Here is an 18,035-nt window from a genome sequence, read left to right as displayed (position 1 = left end):
ATGAGAGCCTAAGGGTTAACTGGGAGCAAAGCCGGCGCGCAGAACTCGGCGCAGGATAACGCCTCTGGCGGCGGCGGCGGCGGCGGCTGCGCGCTGGGGTCGACCCGGTGGCAAGGGAAGGGAGCGCGCGGGCGCCGCGGGGCGGAGCCTCTATGGGCTGGGCGGGGCGCGCGGGGGCCACGGGGCGGAGCCTCTGCGGTCGGGATGGAGCGCGCGGGCGCCGCGGGGCGGAGCCTGTGCGCCCTGGGCGGAGCGCACGGGCGCTGGGGGGCGGAGCCTCTGCGGCTTGGATGGAGCGCGCGGGCGCTGCGGGGCGGAGCCTGTGCGCGCTGGGCGGAGCGCGCGGGCGCTGGGGGGCGGAGCCTCTGCGGCTTGGATGGAGCGCGCGGGCCTCGCGGGACTCTCCGGCGGGTATGGAGCGCCCGGGCCCCGGGAGGAGCGGAGGCGACATGCCGGGCTTCCTACGTGCGGTTCAGAGCCGGAGCCGAGGCGAGGCGGCGCGGGCACGGGTGCAGGAGCAGGACCTACAGCAGTGGGGCCTGACAGGTTAGTGGCCCGGGGCCAGCTTCCTCCGGAGCCTGCCAACTCGGTGGGACTCGCTTCTGCTGGGCCGGGGGACCCCGCGCCGGGAACGGGCCTTCGGCGCCTTAGGCGCACCGTCCTGTGGGATTTTTCCCTGCGGACTCCGGGCAGGGCCGTTCTTCCCCCTCACTGCGGAGGTGCTGGGTAGCCCTTGCCCTCGCCTGCGCCGCGCGGGGTGGAGGAGATTCCGGGTCCGCGGCCCGGCACACCCGCGCCAGAGCGGAGGAACTCGGGGAGGGGGAGACCCCTCCCCCAAGGTGAAACCTTTGTTTCTGAGGATGCAGAGGACGTCCTGGAGCCCCAAGGATATGAGTTTAAAGTTTCTGTACCGGCAGATTTGGAGGCCTGGCCTGGGGGATTTCGTGAGTTGTCCTATAAAACTGTCAGAACTCGCCTACTTCAGCTTTCTTCTTCATTCACCGTGCACGTACAAGCTCTTACATCATTTCCCATTGATTCATTCTCCCCCAGTACTCTATTTTCCACTATGCAGCTGAGAAACATTTATTAGTCCTTATCGCAGATCGTGTTTTGTTTATACCAGTTCTTCCCTTGAAACTTTGAAGCTGGAAAATTGTGCACAGACAGCGAGGGTGACACCATTTCCTGTGGATGGAAAAAGTCAGGCCCTATTTTATTTCCTGGCTCTGCCTTCTTCCGACTCACCACCTAACCTCTCCAATCCTCGATTTTTTGAATTACAAAATGGGGAATGCACTGCAGGCTTTAACTGTATTATAGAAACTTGGATCAATAATATCAGTGGTGTAGTCGTTAAATTCATTATTTATTCGCTGCTACTGAGAGCCACATACAGTGAGATGTTAGGTACCGAGATGAGCAAATCAAATCAACACTGGGCCCTGCCCTCCTGGAGTTTCTACATTGGGGACTGTGAGTGCTTCCAGAAGTATAAACTAGTATTTATTGAACTCTTGTTAGGTACTAAATGCCAAGGAAGTGTGAGGTTTTGTTCATTCTCAGAATGAAACAGAAGATGCATTTCTCTGTCCACCTTAGAAGAGGAATGAAGAAGAATGGGTAGGATACAGACAGGAAAGAGAAAGACCTCTCCTTTCCTGTGTCTCTGAGACTTTGTGAATGATTGCATCTGTGTCTGTAAGGAGTGTGTATCCAATCTAAATAGGAATTTATGGACTGGTGTTTGTGTGGGTATCTTAACATATTTGTGTCTGTTTCCTTGCATGTGTTTTTAGGTATGCTTTGAGAACATTTGTGGGGGAAGACTAAATGAAGTGTGCACGTTGATACAGACTGCAAATAATACATTCTTTGTAGTCAAATCTTTCAGCCTTTTTCTAAATGATTTTTGCCTTTAGTATTTTGCATTGGCAGGACTTTACTACTCTAAGTTTATTGTTGTTGGCTTAATATTTTCTTTCTTAAAAAATTTTCATTATTTAAGGATTTTATTTATGTATTTGACAGAGAGAGCGAGCAGGTGCAGAGATAGGCAGAACGGCAAGCAGAGGGAGAGGGAGAATTAGTCTCTGAGTAGAAAGCCCAACGCAAGGCTTGATCCCAAGACCCTGGGATCACAACCTGAGCAGAAGGCAAATGCTTAACTGACTGAGCCACCCAGGCACCCCTTAATATTTTTCTTCTAGTACAGTTAGGATCGCTTTATATTTAAATTTTTATTTCCATGGAAATATATTAGGAAGAAATTTGACAGTCTTTTTTTCTCTCAAATATGTAATGATTTACCCATTTTTTGAAAAGTGCTAAAGCAAGTATTTTGTTCTGCAGTATCCTTTCTAGTTATTAAAAAACTCTTAGTTGATCTTCTTCCCCTGAAGAGTGTCACAGATACATTCCATACATTCTAGTGAACTTCAGAAACCCAAAATACATTGGATCATAAAGGTATGTTAGGACCGCTTTGTTTTTGGAATAAACAGACTTATTACTTCTTGGTGTTTTTGCCTGCTTTTCCATGAGAGGCATACCTCAGAAATACTGCAAGTTGGTTTGGTTAAAGACTACTGCAATAAACTGAATATTGTCATAAAGCAAGTCAAGTGAATTTTTTTTTCCCAGTGCATATAAATGTTATGTTTATACTATATTATAAACATAACATAGTTTATACTTATACTGTATTAAGTGTGCAGTAGCAATGTCAGAAAAACCCAATGTGCATACTTTAATTTAAAAAATCTTTACTGCTGAAAAATGCTGACTCATCATCTAAGCTTTCAGTAGGTTGTAATCGCTGATCACAGATCATCATAACCAATACAGCAATGAGAAAGTTTGAAATATTGTGAGAATTACCGAAATATGACACACAGACCCAAAGTGAGCAAATGCTATTGGAAAAATGACACAGACTTGCTTAACTCAGTATTATACACCTGTAATTTATAAAAACAAAACAAAAATGACACAGCATCTGTGAAGGGCAGTAAAGTGAAGCACAATAATATGAGGTATGCCTGTACTCATCCTCCTGAGAAGTGGGCAAGAGAATTCAAACAGCTCTGTGATAGATATAGCTGATGGGCACCCTCACATTTATTGTTTCCCGGAACCCTAAGCCTGCCTTACCACATCCTAGAGGCTATAAAACAAAAGACTACATTTCCCAGACTCCCTTGTAGTTCTGTTGTGCATGATGACTGTGGGAGATTTGGAAGGGGAAATGAAGGAAAAGCCACAGTCTGGGAGGGATTTCGGTTTTCTACATTTCCCTTGGAGACTAGACCTAACTTCAGGGAGATTAGGTGGATACTGAACATCCATTTTACTGGCACAGATTGTGGATGATGTGGGTACAGTCCTGGAGCTGACGGAGTAATGATCTTGTGAGATAATGGAAAATACATATTGACTCTGCCTTCTGGTTCCCAGAATAGAATGCCCAAAATCCTTGTAATTTCCTGGGTGAGAGGAGTATTTTTTGTTCTGATGAGGTATTTGAGTATGTTCCTGGATGGCTTTTGGGTGGGGGCTAGTCACAATAAAGAACAAGCTGAAATTAGAAGCTTGGAATTTGCAGCTCTGTCCCCCATTCTCTTGAGATGGGAAAAGGGCTGAAAATGAAGTTAAATGATTGATGATGCCTACATAATAATGATTCCATGATAAATCTGAAAAAGGTTGGGAGAGGATAAAATGGGATTGTTTTCTTAGTTTTAATGATAGTTTGTTATAAGTGTGTAGAAATGCAACAAATTTCTGTGCATTTTGCATCCTGCAAATTCACTGAATTAATTTGTTCTAATAGTTTTTTGGTGGCATATTTAAGGTTTTCTGTGTATAGTATGTCATCTGCAAATAGTGACAATTTTACTTCTTTCTGATTTGGATTCCTTTTTTTCCCCCTTGCCTAATTGCTGTGGCTAGGACTTCCGATACTATGTTGAATAAAAGTGACAAAAATAGGCATCTTTGTCTTATTCCTGATCTTAGAAGAAAAGCTTTCAGTTTTTCATCATTGAATATTGATGTTTGCTGTGGGCTTATCATATATGGCCTCTGTTATTTTTTTTAAATTTTTATTTATTTATGATAGTCACACACACACACACACACACAGAGAGAGAGAGAGAGAGAGAGAGAGAGGCAGAGACACAGGCAGAAGCAAGCTCCATGCACCGGGAGCCCGACGTGGGATTCGATCCTGGGTCTCCAGGATCGCGCCCTGGGCCAAAGGCAGGCGCTAAACCACTGCGCCACCCAGGGATCCCGGCCTCTATTATGTTGAGGTCAATTCCTTCTATACCCACTTTGTATAGAATTTTTATCATAAATGTGTGTTGATTTTGTCAGATGCTTTTTCTGCATCTATGAGATGGTTGCATGATTTTTATCCTTCATTTTGTTAATATGGTATATCAAATTGGTGGATGCTTATCCTTATTCCTGGAGTAAATCTACTTGATCATGGTGTGGGATACTTTTAATGTATTACTGAATTCAGTTTTCTTTCTTTCTTTTCTGTTTTTAAAGATTTTATTTATTTACTCGTGAGAGACAGAGAGAGAGAGGCAGAGACACAGGCAGAGGGAGAAGCAGGCATCATACAGAGAGCCTGACGTGGGACTCAATCCAGGGTCTCCAGGATCACGCCCTGGGCTGCAGTTGGTGCTAAACCGCTGTGCCACCAGGGCTGCCCCTGAATTCAGTTTTCTAATACTTTGTTGAAGTTGTTGCATCCATGTTCTTCAGGTACATTGACCTATAATTTTCTTGTTTGGATTTGGTATCAGGGTAATATCAAACTTGTAAAAACAATTTGGAAGAGTTCCTCCCTCCTCTTTTTTTGGAAAATTTTGAAAAGAATTGGTATCAATTCTTCTTTGAATGTTTAGTAGAATCTACCAGTGAAGCCATCTGGTCCTGGACTTTTGTTTTTCAGGAGGATTTTATTTTATTTTTATTTTTAAAAATATTTTATTTATTTATTTATTTATTTATTTATTTATTTATTTATTTATTCATTCATTCATTCATTCATTCATTCATGAGAGACACAGAGAAAGTCGGGGTGGGGGGGGGGGGAGGCAGAGACACAGACAGAGGGAGAAGCAGGCTCCATGTAGGGAGCCTGACGTGGGACTTGATCCTGGGTCTCCAGGATCAGGCCCTGGGCCAAAGGGCGCTAATCCTCTGAGCCACCTGGGCTGCCCTTTAGGAGGATTTTGATTACTGATTCAATCTCTTTACTAGTAATTGGTCATTTCAGATTTTCTGTTTTTTCAAGACTCAGTCTTGGAAGGTTGTATGTTTTATTTATTTTTTTAATTTGAGAGAGAACGAAGGGGAGGGACAGAGGGAGAATCAGACTCCCTGCTGAGCAGGGAGCCCAATGTGAGGATCCATCCAGGACCCCAGGATCATGACCTGAGCCAAAGGCAGATGCTTAACCAAGTGAGCCACCCAGGTGTCCCAGGTTGTATGTTTCTAAAAATGTATTTACTTAGGTTGTCCAGTTTATAAGTGTGTAATTGTGCATTATAGTTTCTTATGCTCATTCGTATTTCTGTGGTTTCAATTGTAATGTCTCCTTTTGTTTCTTTTATTTTTTATTTTTTATTTTTTATTTGTTAAATTTTTTATTTTTAATTTGTTAAATTTTTTATTTTTAATTTGTTAAATTTTAATTTGTTAAAATTTTTTATTTATTTTTAATTTGTTAAAATTTTATATTTATTTTTAATTTGTTAAAAAATTTTTAATTTGAGAGCAAATGACCTTGCACACAAGGGGAGGGGCAGAAGGAGAGGGAGAGAGTCTCAAGCAGAGTCCATACTGAGCATTGAGTCAATGTGGAGATTGATTTCATGACCCTGAAATCATTACCTGAGCCAAAATGGAGAGTTGGACACTTAACCAACTGAGCCACCCAGGTGCCCCTCCTCTTTCATGTCTGATTCTGTTTATTTGAATCCTTTTTTTTTTCTTGGTGGATCTAGCTAAAGGGTTGCCAATACTGTTTATCTCTTCAAAGAACTAACTCTTGGTTTCAATGATCTTTTCTTTGTCTTTTTAGTCTCTTTCTTTTATATCTGCTCTGATCTTTGTTATTTTGTTTTGTCTGCTAACTTAGGCTTTATTTGTTTTTCCTTTTTCTGGTTCCTTGTAGTGTAAAGTTAGGTTGTTAATATGAGATTTTTCTTGTTTCTTGAGATAGGCATTTTTCTCTGTGAACTTCCATGTTAGAACTGCTCTTGCTGCATCCGATAAGTTTTGGTATGTTGTATTTACATTTTCATTTGTCTCAAGGTGTTTTTTAATTTTGCTTTTGATTTTTTTCATTGATCCATTATTTGTTCAGTAGCATGTTGTTTAATCATATTTGAGAATTTTCCAGTTTTCTTCTTGCAATTGATTTTAGTTTCACACCATTATCATCAGAAAAGATGCTTGATATTTCAGGCTTATTTTGTGGCTTAACATATGATCAATCCTGGGGAATGTTCCATGTGCACTTGAGAAGACTCTGCATTCTAGTGATTTTGGGTGGAATGTTCTATATATATCTATTAAGTCCATTTAGTCTAATGTGTCATTTAAGGCTGATGTCTTACTGATTTTTTGTCTGGGTGATCTAACCATTGTTGTAAATTGGGGTATTAGAATCTCTTACTATTCTTGTATTGCTGTGTCTTATTATTATTGTATTTCTTACTATTGTATTTTCCTTTTAGGACTGTTGACATTTGCTTTATATATTTAGATGTTCCTATTTTGGGGTGCATAAATATTTACAAATGATATATCATCTTGTTGAATTGACCCCTTTATGATTATGAAATTCCCTTTTTTTGTGTCTTATTACAGTTTTTGTTTCAAAGTCTATTTTGTCTGTTATAGGTATAGCTATCCCTATTTTTTTTTTTGTTTCCATTTGCATGGTATATCTTTTTCCATTCTTTTACTTTCACTTTGTTTATATACTTATGTCTGATGTGAGTCTCTTGTAGGCAGCATATAGATGGGTCTTGTTTTTTTATCCAGTTAGCCACTCTGTGTCTTTTAACTGGAGAATTTAGTCCATTAATATCTAAAGTGATTATTAGAATGTGTATTTATTGTCACTTTGTTAATTGTTTTCTGGTGGTTTTGTAGTTCTTTTGTTCCTTTCTTGCTTTCTTCTTTTGTGGTTTGATGACTTTCTATAGCGAGTGTGCTTGGATGCTTTTCTTACTATTTTTGTGTATCTACTATAGGTTTTTGCTTTGTGGTTACCATGAAGTTTATGTATAAAACTTATAACTGTCTACTTTAATTGATGGTAACTTAGTTTTGAACTCATTGTAAAGCTCTACATTTTTACTCCTCCCTCACTAGCATGTTTTGTGTACCTTATCTAATTATTGTAGTTATGGTTATTTTTACTACTTTTGTCTTTTAATTTTCATCCTATTTTTATAAGTGCTTAATCTACTCCCTTTACTTTTTCCAGTGAGATTTATATTTTTATGTTTTTTGTTACTAATTCCTTTCTTTTCAGGCCAAAGAAATCCCTTTAAAATTTTTATAAGGCTGGTTTGTGGGTGATGAAGCCCATTAAGTTTTGCATCTCTGGAAAACTCGTTTTTTTTCTTCAATTTTGAATGGTAACATTGTTGGGTACAATACTCTTATTTGGAAATTTTTTTCTTTCAGCATTTTGAAAATATTGTGCCACTGTTCTGGCCTGCGAAGTTTCTGCTGATAAATCTGCTGATTGTCTTAAAGGAGGTCCCATATACATATCAAGTTGTTTTTCTCTTGCTACCTTTAATATTTCCTCTCTGCCTTTGACTTTTGACATGTTAATTAGAATGTACTTGTGGGTCTTTTTGGATTTATCTTTTTTGGAACTTGTTGGACTTTCTGGATGTGAATTTTTTTCCCCCTTTCTTAGGTTAGGGAAGTTTGCTTGTTTTCTTTTTTTCTTTCTTTAAAAATTTTAATTAATTTTTTAAATTCAGTTAATCAACATATGGTGGCATTAGTATTAGAGTTTAGCGATTTATCAGTTGTATGTAACACTGAGTACTTAGTATATATCACATGCACTCTCTAATGTTCATCACCCAGTTTCTGCATCATCCCACACTTCTTCTAGTAACCCTCAGTTTGTATCCTATGGTTAAGACTCTCTTATGCATTGACTCCCTCAGATTTCATCTTGTTTTATTTTATCCTGTCTTCCCCAGTGATCCTTTGTTTTGTTCCTTAAATCCCACATATGGGTGAGATCATATGAAAATTGTCTTTCTCTGATTGACTTATTTTGCTGAGCATGATGCCCTCTAGTTCATCCATGTCGTTGCAGATAGCAAGATTTCATTTCTTTTTTGATGGCCGAGTAGTATTTCATTGTGTATATATAGCACATATATTTTATTTATCTATCAACAGACATCTGGGCTTTTTCCATAGTTCGTTGTGGACATTTTTGCTATAAACATTGGGGTGCAGGTGCCCCTTTGGATCACTACATTTTTATTGTTGGGGTAAATACCTACTAGTACAATTGCTGGGTTGTAGAGTAGTTCTATTTTCAAATTTTGATGGACATCCATACTATTGTATAGAGTGGCTGCACCAGCTTGCATTCCCATTAACAGTGTAAGAGGATTCCCCTTCCTCTGCATTCTTGCTAACATCTGTTGATTCCTGACTCATTAATTTTAGTCATTCTGACTGGTGTGAGGTAGGATCTCATTGTGGTTTTGATTTGCATTTCCCTGATGCCAAGTGATGTGGAACATTTTTTTTCATGTGTCTCTTGGCCATTTGTTTTCTTGAAATGATTGAGATTTCTTGAAACAGATTGAGAAATGTCTGTTCATGTCTTCTGCCCATTTCTTGACTGGATTATTTTTTTCTTGGCTGTTGAGTTTAATAAGATCTTTATAGCTTTTGGATACCAGCCCTTTATCTGGTAAGACATTTACAAGTGTCTTCTCCTGTTCTATTGGTTGTATTTTAGTTTTGCTGACTGTTTCCTTGCTGTGAAGAAGCTTTTTATCTTGATGAAGTCCCAGTAGTTCATTTTTGCCTGTTTAGGCAAAAGCCTGTTGCTTTTGGAGATGTATCTACCAAGATGTCACTGTGGCGAAGGTCACAGAGATTGCTGCCTGTATTCTCTTCTAGGATTTTGATGGATTCTTGTCTCATATTTAGGTCTTCCAACCATTTTGAGTTTATCTTTGTGTATGTTATAAGAAAATGGTCCAGTTTCATTCCCACCAACAGCTCAGGAGGGTTTCCCTTTCTCCGTATCTTTTCCAACATTTGTTTCCTGTCTTGTTAATTTTCACCATTCTCACTGGTGTGAGATAGTATCTCATTGTGGTTTTGATTTGTATTTCCCTGACAGCAAATGATGTGGACCATTTCTTCATGTGTTTATTGGTTGGCCATGTGTATGACTTTTTTGGAGAAATATCTGTTCTTGTCTTCTGCCCATTTCATGATTGGATTTTTTGTTTTTTTGGGTGTTGAGTCTAATAAGTTATTTATAGATCTTGGATACTAGCCCTTTATCTGCTATATCATTTGTAAATATCTTCTCCCATTCTGTAGGTTGTCTTTTAGTTTTGTTGACTGTTTCTTTTGCTGTGCAGAAGCTTTTTATCCTTTTTGTCCCAATAGTTCATTTTTGCTCTTGTTTCCCCTGCCTTCATAGATGTATCTTGCAAGAAGTTACTGTGGACAAGTTCAAAAAGGGTGTTGCCTGTGTTCTTCTCTAGGATTTTGATGGATTTTTCTCTCACACTTAGATCTTTCAGTCATTTTGAGTTTATCTTTGTATATGATCTAAGAGAAAGGTCCAGTTTCATTCTTCTGCATGTGGCTGTCCAATTTTCCCAACACCATTTATTGAAGAGATTGTTCTTTTCCCAGTGGATAGTCTTTCCTGCTTTGTTGAATATTAGTTCACCATAGAGTTGAGGGTCCATTTCTGGGTTCTGTATTCTGTTCCATTGATCTATGTGTCTGTTTTTGTGCCAGTACCATACTTTCTTGATAGTTACAGCTTTATAATAGACCTTAAAGTCTGGAATTGTGATGCCACCAGTTTTGGTTTTCTTTTCAACATCCATTGGCTATTTTGGGTCTTTTTTTATTCATACAAATTTTAGGATTATTTGTTCCAGCTCTGTGAAATAAGTTGATAGCACTTTGATAGAGATTGCTTTGAATGTGTAGATTGCTTTGAAAGCATAGGCATTTTCACAATATTTGTTTTTCCAATCCATGAGCACGGGTTTTTCCATTTCTTTGTGTCTTCTTCAATTTCTTTCATGAGTGTTATATAATTTTCAAAGTACAGATCCTTCAACTCTTTGGTTAGATTAATTTGTAAATATCTTATGGATTTTGGTGCAGTTGTAAATGGTATCGATTCCTTAATTTCTCTTTCTTCTGTCTCATTATTAGTGTATAGAAAAGCAACTGATTTCTGTGCATTGATTTTAGATCCTGCCATGTTGCTGAATTGCTGTGTGAGTTCTAGCAATCTTGGGGTGGAGTATCTTGTTATCTGCAAAGAGTGAGAATTTAATTTCTTTGCTGATTTGGATGCCTTTTATTTCTTTTAGTTCTCTGATTGCTGAGGCTAGAATTTCTAGTACTATATTGACAACATTGGTGAGATTGGGCATCCTTGTCGTGTTCCTGACTTCAGGGGAAAAGCTCTGAACTTTTCTCTCATTGAGGATGATCTTTGCTGTGGGCTTTTCATAGATGGCTTTTTTTTCTTAAATAAATTTATTTTTTATTGGTGTTCAATTTGCCAACATATAGAATAATACCCAGTGCTCATCCCATCAAGTGCCACCCTCAGTGCCCGTACCCAGTCATCCCCACCCCCCGCCCTCCTACCCGCCCACCACCCCTAGTTCGTTTCCCAGAGTTAGGAGTCTCTCATGTTCTGTCTCCCTTTCTGATATTTCCAACTCATTTTTTTCTCTTTTCCCCTTCATTCCCTTTCACTATTTTTTATATTCCCCAAATGAACGAGACCATATAATGTTTGTCCTTCTTCGATACCCTCCAGTTCTATCCACATCGAAGCAAATGGTGGGTATTTGTTGTTTCTAATGGCTGAGTAATATTCCATTGTATACATAAACCACATCTTCTTTATCCATTCATCTTTCGATGGACACCGAGGCTTCTTCCACAGATTGGCCTTTGTGGACATTCCTGCTATAAACATCGGGGTGCAGGTGTCCCGGCGTATCATTGCATCTGTATCTTTGGGGTAAATCCCCAGCAGTGCAATTGCTGGGTCGTAGGGCAGATCTATTTTTAACTCTTTGAGGAACCTCCACACAGTTTCCAGAGTGGCTGCACCAGTTCACATTCCCACCAACAGTGCAGGAGGGTTCCCTTTCTCCACATCCTGTCCAACATTTGTGATTTCCTGCTTTGTTAATTTTCCCCATTCTCACTGGTGTGAGGTGGTATCTGATTGTGGTTTTGATTTGTATTTCCCTGATGGCAAGTGATGCGGAGCATTTTCTCATGTGCGTGTTGCCCATGTCTGTGTCTTCCTCTGTGAGATTTCTTTTCATGTCTTTTGCCCATTTCATGATTGGATTGTTTGTTTCTTTGCTGTTGAGTTTAATAGGTTCTTTATAGATTTTGGATACTAGGCCTTTATCTGATACGTCATTTGCAAATATCTTCTCCATTTTGTAGGTTGTCTTTGAGTTTTGTTGACTATCTTTTGCTGTGCAAAAGCTTCTTATCTTGATGAAGTCCCAATAGTTCATTTTTGCTTTTGTTTCTCTTGCCCTTGTGGATGTATCTTGCAAGGAGTTACTGTGGCCAAGTTCAACAAGTGTGTTGCCTGTGTTCTCCTCTAGGATTTTGATGGAATCTTGTCTCACATTTAGATCTTTCATCCATTTTGAGTTTATCTTTGTGTATGGTGCAAGAGAATGGTCTAGTTTCATTCTTCTGCATGTGACTGTCCAATTTTCCCAACACTATTTATTGAAGAGATTGTTCTTTTCCCAATGGATAGTCTTTCCTGCTTTGCCAAATATTAGTTGACCATAAAGTTCAGGGTCCACTTCTGGGTTCTCTATTATGTTCCATTGATCTTTGTGTCTGTTTTTGTGCCAGTACCACACTGTCTCGGTGACCACAACTTTGTAGTACAACCTGAAGTCTGGCATTGTGATGCCCCCAGCTATGGGGCATATTCCCCTGGCTATTCGGGGTCTTTTCTGATTCCACACAAATCTTAAAATAATTTGTTCTAACTCGCCGTAGAATGTCCATGGTATTTTGATAGGGATTGCATTAAACGTGTAAATTGCCCTGGTAACATTGCCATTTTCACAATATTAATTCTTCCAATCCATGAGCATGGAATATTTTTCCATCTCTTTGTGTCTTCCTCAATTTCTTTCAGAAGTTTTCTGTAGTTTTTAGGGTATAGATATTTTACCCCTTTGTTAGGTTGATTCCTAGGTATCTTATGCTTTTGGGTGCAATTGTAAATGGGATTGACTCCTTACTTTCTCTTTCCTCAGTGTCATTGTTAGTGTATAGAAATTCCACTGACTTCTGGGCATAGATTTTGTATCCTGCCACACTGCCAAATTGCTGTATGAGTTTTAGCGATCTTGGGGTGGAGTCTTTTGGGTTTTCTATGTAGAGTATCATGTCATCTGTGAAGAGGGAGAGTTTGACTTCTTTGCCAATTTGAATGCCTTTTATTTCTTTTTGTTGTCTGATTGCTGAGGCTAGGACTTCTAGTACTATGTTGAATAGCAGTGGTGAGAGTGGACTTCCCTGTCTTGTTCCTGATCTTAGGGGAAAGGCTCTCAGTGCTTCCCCATTGAGAATAATATTTGCCCTGGGCTTTTCGTAGATGACTTTTAAGATGTTGAGGAATGTTCCCTATATCCCTGCACTCTGAAGAGTTTTGATGAGGAATGGATGCTGTATTTTATCAAATGCTTTCTCTGCATCTATTGAGAGGATCATATGGTTCTTGCTTTTTCTCTTGCTGATATGATGAATCACATTGATTGTTTTACGAGTGTTGAACCAGCCTTGCATCCCAGGGATAAATCCTACTTGGTTATGGTGAATAATCTTCTTAATGTATTGTTGTATCCTATTGGCTAGTATCTTGTTGAGAATTTTTGCATCTGTGTTCATCAGGGATATTCTCCTTATTGGTGGGTCTTTGTCTGGTTTTGGAATTAAGGTGGTGCTGGCCTCATAGAATGAGATTGCAAGTATTCCATCTCTTTCTGTCTTCTATCTTCTATCTTTCTGAACAGCTTTAGTGTAATAGGTATGGTTTCTTCTTTAAACGTTTAATAGAATTCCCCACGGAAGCCATTCATAGATGGCTTTTATGATACTGAGGTATGTTCCCTTCAGCCCTATCCTGTGGAAAGTTTTAATCAAGAAAGGATGCTGTACTTTGTCAGAATCTTTTTCTGCATATATTGAGAAGATCATATGGTTCTTGTCCTTGCTTTTATTTATTGATTGTTTTAAAGATTTTATTTATTCATGAGATAGGAAGAGACATAGGCAGAAGGAGAAGCAGGATACCTGTGGGGATCCTGATGTGGGACTTGATCCCAGGACTCCAGGATCACGACCTGAGCCAAAGACAGATGCTCAGGTGCCTTTGTCCTTGCTTTTATTAATGTAGTGTCACATTGATTAATCCATGGATGTTGAACCACCCTTGCAGTCCAGGAATAAATCGGACTTGGTTGTGGTGAATAACCCTTTTAATGTACTGTTGGATACTATTGCTAGTATCTTGGTGAGATTTTTGGTATCCAAGTTCATCAGGGATATTGGTGTATTATTTTCCTATTTGATGGGGGTTTCAAGGTACGCTTGCCCCATAAAATGAGTTTGGAAATTTTCCTTCATTTCTATTTTTTTAAAACATCTTCAGAAGACTAGGTATAAATTTCTCTTTAAATGTTTGTTAGAATTCCACTGGGAGGCCATCTGGGCTTTGACTCTTGTTTTTTGGGAGGTTTTTGATGACTACTTCAATTTCTTTGCTTGTTATGTGTTCAGGTTTTCTGTTTCTTACTGTTTCAGTTTGGCAGCTTCTAAGTTTCTCAGAATTCATCAGTTTCTTCCAGATTGCCTAATTTTTGGCATATAGTTGGTCTTAATGTGTTCTTATGATTGTATTTCTTTCATGTTGGTTGTGATCTCTCCTCTTTCATTCATGATTTTATTTATTTGAGTTCTTTCTCTTTTCTTTTTGATAAGTCTGACCAGGGGTTTATCGTTTTGGATAATTCTTTGAAAGAACCAGCTCCTAGTTTTGTTGATTTTTTTCTACTGTTCTCTGGTTTCTTTTTCATTGATTCCTACTGTAATCTTTATTAATTCTCTACTGTTGGGTGTAGGCTTTCTTTGCTGTTCTTTCTCCAGCTCTTTTAGGTGTAAGGTTAGGTTGTGTGTTTGAGACTTTTCTTGCTTCTTGACAAATGCTTGTATTGCTATATCCTTCCATCTTAGCACCGCTTTTGCTGTATCCCAAAGGTTTGAACAGTTGTGTCTTCATTTTCATTGTTTCTATGAGTTTTTAAAATTCTTCTTTAATTTCCTGGTTGACCCATTCATTCCTTAGTAGGATGCTTTTCAACCTCCAAGTGTCTGACTTCTTTCCCAGTTTTCTCTTGTGACTTAGTTTAAGTTTAAAAGCATTGTGGTCTGAAAATATGCAGGGAATAATCTCAGTCTTTTGATAACAGTTGAGACCTATTTTGTGACGCAGTATGTGATCTATTCTGGAGAATATTCTGTGTGCACTCAAGAAGGATGTGGATTCTGTTGCCATAGGATGGAATGCTCTGAACATCTATGAAGTCCATCTGGTTCAGTGTGTCATTCAAAGTCCTTATTTTATTGTTGATCTTCTACTTAGATTATCTTTCCATTACTGTGAGTGGGCTGTTGAAGTCCTCTATTATGACTGTATTATTATGAATGTTTATTTAATTTTGTTATTGTTTTATATAATTGGCTGCTTCCAAGTTAGGAGCATGAATATTTATAATTGTTAGATCTTCTTGTTGGATAGACCCTTCAGTTATGATATAGTGTCCCTCTTATCCCTCACTACAGTCTTTGGTTTAAAATCTAATTTGTCTGATATGAGGATTGCTATCCCAGTTTTCTTTTGATGTCCATTGGCATGATAAATGGTTCTCCAATCCATCACTTTTAATCTGGAGATGCCTTTGGGTCTAAAATGAGTCTCTTGTAGATGGCATATGGATGGGTCTTGCTTTTTTATCTAATTTAATACCCTGTGTCTTTTGATTGTAGCATTTCACCCATTTACATTCAGACTAACTATTGAAAGATATAAATTTGGTGCCCTTGTACTACCTGTAAAGTCCCTGTTTCTGTAGATTGTCTCTGTTTCTTTCTGGTCTATGTTACTTTTGGACTCTCTCTTCACTTGCAGGATTCCCTTTAATATTTCTTTTAGGGCTGATTTAGTGATCATAAAGTCTTTTAGTTTCTATTTGTACTGGAAGCTCTTTTATCTCTTTGAATGACAGCCTTGCTGGATAATGTATTCTTGGCTGCATATTTTTCCCATTTAGCACCCTGAATATATCACGCCAGCCCTTTCTGGCCTGCCAGGTCTCTGTGGATAGGTCTGCTGTCAGCCTTATGTTTCTGCCATAGTATGTTAAAGACGTCTTGTCCCAAGTTGCTTTCAGGATTTTCTCTTTGTGTCTGAAATTTCTAAAGTTCACTATTATATGTCAAGGTGTTGACTTGATTTTATTGGTTTTTAGAGAGGATTCTCTGTGCTTCCTAGACATGAATTCCTATTTCCTTCCCCAGATTAGGGAAGTTCTCAGCTATTATTTGGTCAAATATACCTTCTGTCCCTCTTTCTCTCTCTTTCTTTTTCCTTAGGACCCCAATTATTTTAATGTTTTGCTTAATGGGTATCACTTACCTTGAATTCTCCACTTATGATCGAGTATTTCTTTATCTTTTTCTTAGTTTTTCATTATTTTGTCTTGTATATCACTGATTCTCTCTGCTGCCTCTTTTAGCATTAGAGCCTCCATTTTTTATTGCATCTCAGTAATAGCCTTTTTTATTTCAACGTGATCAGATTTTAGTTCTTTTATTTCTCCAGAAAGAGATTCTCTAATGTCTTCTAATGCTTTTTGCCGATTCAGCTAGTGTCTTACATTTGTTTCTGAATTGTAGTTCTGACATCTTACTTATATTCATCTTAATTAAATTTCTGGCAGTTAGTACTGCCTCTTGTTTTGTTTTTTGGGGTGAGTTCTTCAGTCTTGTCATTCTGTCCAGAAGAAAATAGTTGAAGGAGATAACAAAATACAAAAATAGCAATGACCCCAGAAAGGTATACACGAAACAAATCGGAAGAGATCAGAAACCAGAAAAGAAAGAAAAAAGAAACAAGAGAATGTAATCCAACAGGTGAACAGAATAGAGTGATACACTAGATCATGGGTGTATTTTGGTCTGTTTGTTAGAAGAAAGTAGATCCCAAAATTGTAAAGAAAGAAAAAGGTATATATGTATATCTATCTCTCTCTCTCTATATATACTCTTGTATATATCTATATACAAGATGTAAAATCGAATGAAATGAATGAATGAAAGCCAAAAATTAAAAACGTATTTAAAAAGTAAATGTAAAAATAGAAATTAAAAAGGACTTAAAAAAAGTTGATAAAGTAAGAAATTAGTTCAAAAGGAAAAATTAACTTAAAACTGAATGTCTAAAGAATCATGAGAAGGAAATCCATTAATTCCATATATTGTTTTCCCCTAGTGATGGAGTTTTGCTGTTTTGTGATCGGCACAAAACTGTGATCAGTGTAGTTGGTATTAGCCAAATGTTTCTGCTGGTCTTCTCCAGGGTGGCGGGGTCGGGGGGGGGGGGGGGAGGTGTTTTGTGCTGATTTTTAGGTGTCATTGCTCAGGTGGAATTGCATGCCCCTTACCAGGAGGCCAAGCTCAGTGTAAGAGGCTCCGGATTGCTCTATGTGGCTTTTGTTCCTTGAAGGCTTTGTGTACTACTTTCAGAGATAGAAATGAAAATGACAATGTTGTTGCCCTAATCTCTAGCCCTGGAGATGAAAGTTTGTACCCCCTACTCCTCAGTGAGCCCTCACAGAAAAGTAATCACTCTTTTCTCCCTGGTTTCCCTCCACACTCTGTGTTCACGTAGTCTGTACACCAAGCATTTTTATCTCAGGCAGGAGACCCCGTTTTGAGTCTCCAAACTTTATAGACTCCTTTTTCACTTTCCAGGAGCCAGCTTATGGAGGCTCCCCTCCCTAGATTCTATCTTCCTCTATATCACCTCAGACTCACTTCTCTGTACCTGCTACCTCTTAAAAAATGGTCACTTTTCTGTTTGTAGAATTGCAGCAATTCTTTCCTTAGATCTCTAGTTGAGTTCACAGGTGTTGAAAATGATTTGATACCTGTCTACTTGAATTCCTGGACCAGATGAAACTAGAGTTCCCTAGTCCTTCACCATCTTCCTTGAAAACTGACATTATTTCTTTAAATAAGTTTTCTCCCTCCTCTTCTCTCATTTCTCCTTCTGGGACTCCTATAATACATCTGTTAGTGTGTTTGATGTTGTCTCAAAGGTCCCTTTAAGGTATCTTCATTTAAAAAAATTTTTTTTTTGTTCTTTGTGCTGCTCTGTTTAGGTGAATTCCTCTGCTTTGTCTTCAGGTTCACAGGTATTTTCTTTTGCTTCCTCTAGTCTGCTATTGAACTCCTCTGTTGTTGGTTTTTTAAATACTTTTTTTTTTTTTTTTTTTGCTTTTCAGTTCAGTTAATGTGTCCTTTAGCTGTTTGAATTCTGTTTGGAACTCATATTTTTGGTCTCTGTGTTGAAGTTCTTATGTAGTTCATCTGTTTTTCTCCTGAATTAGATAAACATCTTTATGACCATTACT

The 18,035-nt window shown here is 38.6% G+C and overlaps 1 protein-coding gene across 10 annotated transcripts in view; it reads left to right on the top strand.

Annotated features, from left to right (window-relative positions):
- The first annotated feature begins 316 nt into the window (after window positions 1-316).
- CHD1L (chromodomain helicase DNA binding protein 1 like) overlaps window positions 317-18,035 on the top strand; it is an 82,928-nt gene continuing 65,209 nt past the window's right edge. For 3 of the 10 annotated variants that reach the window (XM_072766720.1, XM_025982966.2, XM_025982963.2), the window contains exon 1: window positions 317-546. In XM_072766720.1, the coding sequence (XP_072622821.1) occupies window positions 414-546 (133 nt within the window). In that variant the 5' untranslated portion in view covers window positions 317-413. Of the gene's footprint in view, window positions 547-3,228; window positions 3,490-18,035 lie in introns of those variants that run through there. The other 7 variants (XM_072766724.1, XM_072766725.1, XM_072766722.1 and 4 more) reach the window with 5 other exon arrangements.

This window comes from Vulpes vulpes, chromosome 8, assembly GCF_048418805.1.
Source record: "Vulpes vulpes isolate BD-2025 chromosome 8, VulVul3, whole genome shotgun sequence".
Lineage (NCBI taxonomy): Eukaryota > Metazoa > Chordata > Mammalia > Carnivora > Canidae > Vulpes > Vulpes vulpes.
Note: the sequence above shows the minus strand (reverse complement) of the source record. Positions and strands in the feature narration are given on the sequence as shown.